The 8,047-nt window shown below is 37.5% G+C and overlaps 1 protein-coding gene across 1 annotated transcript in view; it reads right to left on the reverse strand.

The window, feature by feature from the left end:
• LOC109290447 (protein HIRA) overlaps positions 1-8,047 on the reverse strand; it is an 80,886-nt gene that overhangs the window by 15,190 nt on the left and 57,649 nt on the right. The window contains exons 11-15 of the mRNA XM_019506955.1: positions 5,185-5,290; positions 4,363-4,590; positions 3,461-3,546; positions 2,063-2,257; positions 626-793 (exon numbers count right to left, since the gene is read on the reverse strand). Of these exons, the coding sequence (XP_019362500.1) occupies positions 626-793; positions 2,063-2,257; positions 3,461-3,546; positions 4,363-4,590; positions 5,185-5,290 (783 nt within the window). The remainder of the gene's footprint in view (positions 1-625; positions 794-2,062; positions 2,258-3,460; positions 3,547-4,362; positions 4,591-5,184; positions 5,291-8,047) is intronic.

Genomic DNA, 8,047 nt, shown 5'->3' on the forward strand with positions numbered 1-8,047 from the left:
TTTTTTTTTTTTTTTTTTTTTTTAAAGACCACATACCTGTCTTGCAAACAACAGTGACCTTTACGTAATTTGTTATGGGACGTGTGGATAGAGGTGTTATAACTTGCACAGATTGGTCATATAGCAAATGTTTTCATTTTTAGATTTAAGAATTGTGGCTCCATAGGCAAGAACTTTAAAAGCAATATTTCTTATTGGATCTTTTTTAGAACAGAACACTGAAATTTCTCTGCAGCTACTGGGATGCTGAGATATTTTCTATATCTCATGGAAACATAATTTATGTGGGGATGGAATTTACTGTTTGTTATATGGAGGCACACTGGCTATTTTTATACTCCATGAAGAACACACAATGATTTTAAATCTCAAAGCAAAAGTTTTAACTGAAAGTTTTGAGGTTCTTTGGCCCCACATGCTTGAGGCCACATAACAGATATGAACATGCATGGCTAATGCTACCTCAAAACTTTAATCACCTGCACCTCCTCTTCCTGGCTTCCATCTACAGAGGAAATCCAAGTCAATCTTGAGACACCTGGCATTAATGTATGCAGAGCTGAGGGAACCGTATAGCTGTAACTCTTTGCTTTATTGCCCTCCCCTGACTTGAAGGGTCTCTTACCTGTCTATGGCAGTCTGATTTGTATTTGTTACAACAGCAGTCCCCGAGGTGGCTTTGGATCGTTCTGTAAATCTGGAATCAAATGCTTTCATTGGTTCAATCTTGGATGGGGTTGTTAAAACAGAAGATGATGCAGGAGGAGCAGCTGAAGCAGAGGTAGCATTTACACTGTTCAGGAAAAAGAGAACAAAAACCCAAAGATTGAAAAAACATGAATATTTGGAAACCTATATTCCGGATCACCAATCAATGCTTATTCAAAACCTCCTACCAAAGCTAGAAGTTGAATGAAACTGACCACACATGGAAATACATAAATTATAAGACAATTTATCCTTTCTTTTGTCAGTATGTTCTAAACCTTGGCTAGCCTCAAAAGATTCCTAAGAAGCAGATTAAGACCAGAAGACTGGGGAAGAAGGAAATCAAATGAGCAACTGAAAGGGAAGGAATGACCAGAACTTGGACAGCGAGCCTAGATGGGGAAAACAGGTCTGCCTCAATAAGGCAAGCAGGTCTGGAAGGAAAAATATGATGTGCCGATCAGGACAGACAGACAGGGGTAGGGAAAATGAAAGGAACAGGAGGGAGGGAATGGGCAGAAAAGTGAACATCAAAGCAGCCTCTTCCCCTGCAGTGTGGAAGAGAACCCCAAGATTTCTAGTTGCCCCATCATTTTACTATCAGTAAATAAATACCCTGCTGTCATTTATTGTATTAGTTGAAGCATGGTTAATCTAAAGGCTCAACCCTGCTGATCTTGTTTATGGGAATACACATGAATGTCAGTATGATAGAACTGTTTTCAATTTGCTTTTTATGAATTTACATACAAAAAAGCTGATGTTAAAAGAACATTACTAAGGTTTCAAAGCCAAATACAGTACTCAAGTTAGAACACTAGAATTAAGACTGTTCATGCATCTTGAATTGGCTCCATGTGTCCATACCTCACAGCAGTGTTTTAAGTAAATATGTACCTACTAGTCCATCTCCCCACACCCTCACCTCATGGGATCCTTCTGCCCCTCATTTTTCTATATCTTCTTAAAATGCAGAGCCCAAAAATGCACATTACACCAGCTGAGGTCTAACCTGCACTAATTAGTACCATTTAGTTCCATTTCCGGCACACAATATTTCCATTTATGCAGCCCCAAAACTGCAGTTTTGGACAGTTTCTTTATTACTAATTGCACTCAGATGCACTCTTTACTACTAATTACACTGTATGCAGATGTATCTTCTAGAAAGCACTCTAGACTCAGCATGGAGTAATCTCATGGATTCTTAGAGCAGTGAACAAGAATAGAAATAATGGGCTGTGCTTGAGAAGTTCAGTTTCAGGCCTGGGCTGCAGATTTGTTCATCATAATGAAGAATAAAAACTGTAGAAAGTCACAAAGGCAAAAAATTAGACATCTTGCACATACTGACCCATCTTTATTTGCTGCATCATCTGCTGGTTTTATACTGGCTGCTGTTGGTTCTATGGAAGGCTTTGAAGTATTGAGGGAGTTGGTTGCATTGGACTCTAATGACACAAGCTGTTGGCTGCTTTGAGAAGACATCATTGACCCAGCCAGAGATCCAGATATTGGGATGCTATTGAAGAATGCTGTAGAAAAATCCCTGTAAGAAAATGTTAAAAAAAAAAAAAAAAATCAAATATCTAACTTGTATTGGCATGGTTTATTAAGGAATATTTTAAGCCAACTTTTATCTCCTTTTGTGGGAGGATACATAAACATGATTTTTAATTTTTTTTTAAAACCTTCAGTTTCTTCCATTGATTTTCTTTTCTTATTTTAAATACATTTGAGGCTTATGTGGTGTATCTTGGTTTATCTGCCTTTATTAATTAATGAAATAAAAGGATGATGTGTTACTTTGGGGTAACAGCTATTACCCAACTCCTGAAGAACAGGTTGGGGAGAAGCTCAACCATTTTTGATGAACTCTAATAAACATTTAATGTGTTTATATTATATAAAGTTAGCTGTTTAAAGCAGAACATTACCTATATCTTTTAAAGCTCAGAATAAGCTGCCTTTTCAGATACAACCTGTCTAACTTCAAGGGAGTATCAAGATCTTACTATTAAGATAACACAAGGATGACTGCAGATAGTCACAAATATATAAGAATACTGCCAGTGAAAGTCGCTCATTTAAGTAAAAATTGTTGCTGACATGAATACACTGTATGCAGATGTATCTTCTAGAAAGCACTCTAGACTCATCATGGAGTAATTTAAGCAGCTTCTTAAAAGTATGTTAATTTTTCACTCACGTGCCTGTTGTTTGGCATCTATTTCATGCAACTTTTCCTCTTTAAAAATGCAAGCAAAAATGCTCATGCTGAGGACAGGAATCCAGACTGCCTAATCTACAACTAAATTACTCAATAAGATAATACAGTTTTAGAAAGGAAAACTTTTTTGATGAGACATAAAACTGCACTGATGGTCAATCAAGATCCCATACAAATTTCCATGATGGAAAAGGTATTTACCATTGGATATCAGCCAAATTTTGATTTAGACTATTACAGTCTCCTCACCTAAATTATTCTGTGTTATAATTTTAATTTATTTTTCTTTAAATTTATGTGCAGTATTGTCTCCATAGAACAGCTGCTGCTTCCCACCCAAGAAAAGGCTGCATTATGGTGGTAGATGAAGTGATAGTTGCAAAGCAAGTTAAACACCCTGTGGATTAAAATTTTCTGAAGATAAGACATTTTAAAAGACAAAGTAATTAAGAAGGACCTGACTTTTCATTTGGAGCTGGAAGTAGAGGAGAGAGAATAAAAACAAAAAGTTTCAAAGCATACCCAGTGTCCAGCTGAGCTATGCAGAGAGGTGTGATCCTTCTCCGGCCATCTGCCGTCCGCGTTTCCACTTGCTTCTTTAGGAGATTCTGTTGGGGAACAGAAAAATAATCAAATCAATCAGAATGTGTCCTCCAAATGACACAACAGTAGATGCATCATATGTAACGTGTTTCTCAGTTATGAAGGGACTATTTTTTAATTATGTTTCTGAACTTAGACTCCCAACTATTACCTTTTGCTCAATCTCCTGTCAATACAAATAAACAGCATTTTCAGTCTGCAAGCTTTTAGAAACAAGAATAGCTTTTCTGATAAAAATTTATACCGTACCTAGCACAATGGAGCCCTATTTTCTGATTTGTGCTCATAGGCACCATCATAAATACAAATAGTTCATTCTAAATACTATATGTTCTGATTTGTATCCACCTTTCTGGAAAGATGTTTTCCAGCCATGCGACCCATTTTCCATATTACACAGCCAACTCTGAAATATACTCTAACCTATGCATGCTGAATATAAGGAGTCACCCTGTAAGTTCAGAAGTGAATCTAGGGATTGTTCTTGATATCCGATCTCCTGCATGATAAAAATCAAGCTACAAAACCCTGCTTTACAACTAGTATCTTTAATTGATTTCCTTTTCTGCACACTGTGAAGCCCATACATAAATGTACATAAATATATTACAAGAATATTTACAGATCAAATTTGCATAGCTTTCCTCCAGTTTAAAAGCATTAGACCACCACAAATGGTCCCATTAACCTTAAATGAGCTACTTGTGGACTAATGTGCTGTTCACCACAAGTAGGATACCACAGTCTGCTCCTGTACAGACAGTTTGATAGGTATTAGCTTTGTACTTGATGCTGTCAAGTCACCATCCAAGAGGGCCTACCTTTCTAATGTCTTCCAAACTCTCCCCATTAACCATGCTTGCTACTTTGGGAGCTGCCGTTGCAGCCCCTGTGGCATCCCTTATTGCTGAGTTCTTCTGCTCCATCTGCTGCTGTTGCTGTCTCTGCTGATACTTCAGCATCTCTGGATTTTCAATAATGGTAGTGGACAATTGAGCCTCTGTCATTATCGCCAAGCTTTTACCATAGGTAGACTGATGAATGTTGCTCTGTAGGTGTTAAAAATGCAAATATAAGAAAACCTGATTACAGCTGTTACCAGTATATCAGCAATTGTGTTATAAAGGCATCACACAAATCTATTAGGATCAATATACCATATGCACTTCCAGTATTATTTATGTACCATCCAAAGAGTTTCTTTCCCATCATTTTGTTTATGCTTCCAGATAACATCTAACGCAAAGCAATGCTACAATTGCCAGCTGCAATGTGAGTGAAAAACAAGCTGATAGCAAAGCAAGTAAAAAAGACTTGCATACAAAGCCCCTAAAATAATTTTAAAACAATAATTTTGAAGCTAGGCCATCAAAAAAGTTTCAACAATATAATGCAACGTAAGCAGATGAGTGTTTTCCAAACAGTTTCTACCCTGGAAAGGATATTTAATACCACAGATTGGTTTAAGTTAATGACTTTTTTTTCTTTTTTAAAGTAAAAGCTCTCTCTGGCTTTGGAAAGTAGACAGGACCACATTTTTCTAAAATGAAAACAAGTCTCACTGTGAAGTTCTCTGAGTAGTCTTTAGCCTATGATCTTAATACAGAATGTACAATCACATTTATTCTGAGAGTTCCCAGTACCTTCTCCTCCTCACTGAGGGGATCACCAAGTTCGTCCTGGGAAAAGTCCAAAAATGCCACTGATCCATCCATGGAACACACCAAGATACCAAGTCCGTTTAAAGTCCTGCAAAACAATACAGTAAAGACTCTTGTTTTGAACCAGTGCTTTTTACCAACCTAATAGGACTGCATTTAGACAATCCAGAGAAGCTTTGCAGTTTAAAACAAAAAAAACAAGCAAAAACTTCACATAAGATTTATCAGCACAAATACTCAAGTAAGCAAAGAAGTGGGAAACGAGTAGTCGAGAGATTCTGTTACGACACAGGATCTGTTGTAAAATAGAATGATATACAAGCAAGTGCTTTAGAACAATGTGCCCACCCACATCATCAACCAGGACTATGAAAAACCAAACACCAAGAATAAAAGTAGACAAATTTCAAGTGAAATATTAAAAGGACAACCACAAGAAAAGGGCACAAGTCCATTTGCATCAGAAACCATGTGCTAAATATGCCCACTAACTGAGCAAGGGGGAGCATTTAGCATATAGGCAACTGAAAAACATACTCTTAGATTTTAGAAATGCTATATTGTGGTTGTGATTTGGAGCCATCCAAAAATGAGGCTCCATTATGCAACACAGAGTAGCAGACAGTCCCACCCAAAGAATTTACAATCTAACTAGACAAGACAAATGAAGGGTAGGGGGAAAGGATGTAGCATGCAAGCTAAACAATAGCCAAACATCTCTTTTCTACTGCAATGCCATCACTCCATGGGGCATCAGTAATAAAGAAAAACCAGATGAGCATGTTTCTCTTTTTTAAATATACTGCAGATATATTTTTAAATATACTGCAAATGAGTGTTTCTCTTTTTTAAATATACTGCAGGTAGGAGCAGATTGCTTTGATACACAGTAATTCTCCATACCGTAACTTTTCTAGTAGATTTAACAGTTACTATAGAACACGAAATTGGTAAAAATATACAACCGTAAAACACTGCAGCCCTTATGGGGCAATAGTCTTCCAACTAAAACTTAGTATGTATGCAAGCCTTTTCCCTGCCTTCCCAGTACTTCAGTGCAATTTTCCCTCTCATAGGTCACAGTGGTATACGAGCAAAATGAGAGGCATGACAGGCAGAACACTGACAACATGTCCCAAGCCAAGTCTGTTCAAGTGCAAACAATTCAAAATACTGTTGTAGAGAAAGAGAAAGGGAAAGAGAAAGGTTTCTTTACCCTCACTGCAGCATCTGCAGTGTCCTACCCAATGGAACTACCCCAAACAGTGGATGACTTGGTTAACCTAAGCAGCTGCCAAGCAGACAGAATATCAGGTATCCTTGGACCTAGTTAGTTGGATTTCAAACAAAACCGAAATTGCATTTCTGGAAATGGTCTGTATTACAGAAAATTTAGCCAAGCAAATTTGACTCTCCAAACAGGATATAAAGTAACAAGCTACCTACTCATCTTTTATAGTGTTTTTTTCAAATAGCTCATGAGAACACTTGAGTGCACAGTCAAAAATATTAGCTACCTATTATTTCCAATGATTTTAGGTCACAAAAAATGTGCAACTTGCAGATGGAAAATCCAAACAAACCACCAAGAGGAAGTGAAACTACACAAAGCCTCCATAGTACAACAACAAGAACAACAGAGCACTCTGTTCTATATTCTACCCCTTTGCTCATACTGGCCTTCAGTCATTAATGCATGTAAAATGTTTTGAAGACCTTTGGTGTAAGGTAGTACAGGAAACACGACTGAATTTGACAGTGAGATCTATAGATGAGGCATACAGAAACCAGAACTCTACAGGACTGCAAGTTATAAAATATATTTCATAACAAAAATGTAACATCATCAAGGCAGTGTTGGATTGAAGATGGCCAGGGAAACCTTTATTTGGCCCCTTCTCACATGTATGCATTATAATACTAGGCTTTAATTACATGGTCTTATACTATTTTTCTGCCACAGGACCCATCTCATTCTGTGCATGGAGTGGATGGTACTTACTGCCTGGGACCCTCACATATTGCATTTCTTTCTACCCTCATTAGTTAACATATCCCTGATCTGACTGCCTGCTTAGCATTCAGATCCCACTCAGAATGCAGAATTGCTACTCTGCCTCATTTTATGATGTCCATCGCTGTAACATCTCAGTAATTCCCAAACAGTAGTGAATGTATCTTCAGAACACATGTGATCATGTCACTTCATATTATTTCCAAATTATAGACGATACTATATTTAAGGCCAAAATTAGAACGACAGAAAAACAGGACTGGAAGAATAGCAAGATCATTCCCATATAAGCCATCCCAGCCAAGTGTTTTGCCCAACCTCTAACTACCAATGAAGGAAGTTCCACCACCTTTTTTAGTAATTTAATCCAGTGTTTAACCACCCTCATGGCTAGAAAGTCTTTACTAATTTCAAAGTTAGATGTCCTTTGTTGCAACTTGAGACCCTTGCTTCTTGTCCTGTCCCCATGGACAGAGAGAAGAATTGATCTCTATGAACAACTTGTTTTGCATTTGAAGACCGTTATCAAATTACCCTTCAATCTTCTCTTTTTCAGACCAGATAACCTCAAATCTTCCAACATCTCCTTATATGTCAAATTTTCTAGACCGCTTTTTTCTTTTCTTTTTTTGCTAAGGATGTCCATTAATCCTGGGTGCATTTTTATAGCACTTTATGACTTCTCTTCATTACAGCACTGGGCTAAGGATTGCATCAATGAAGCTTGGCAAGCCCATTCCATACACACTACACCCTGGAACAAGTATAACATAGCTGCCTTACAGCACATGCCAGTAAGATCCTTATTTTGGGCATGCTTACTGGTACATG

This window comes from Gavialis gangeticus, unplaced genomic scaffold, assembly GCF_001723915.1.
Source record: "Gavialis gangeticus isolate Ggan-Ray unplaced genomic scaffold, GavGan_comp1, whole genome shotgun sequence".
NCBI classification, from domain to species: domain Eukaryota; kingdom Metazoa; phylum Chordata; order Crocodylia; family Gavialidae; genus Gavialis; species Gavialis gangeticus.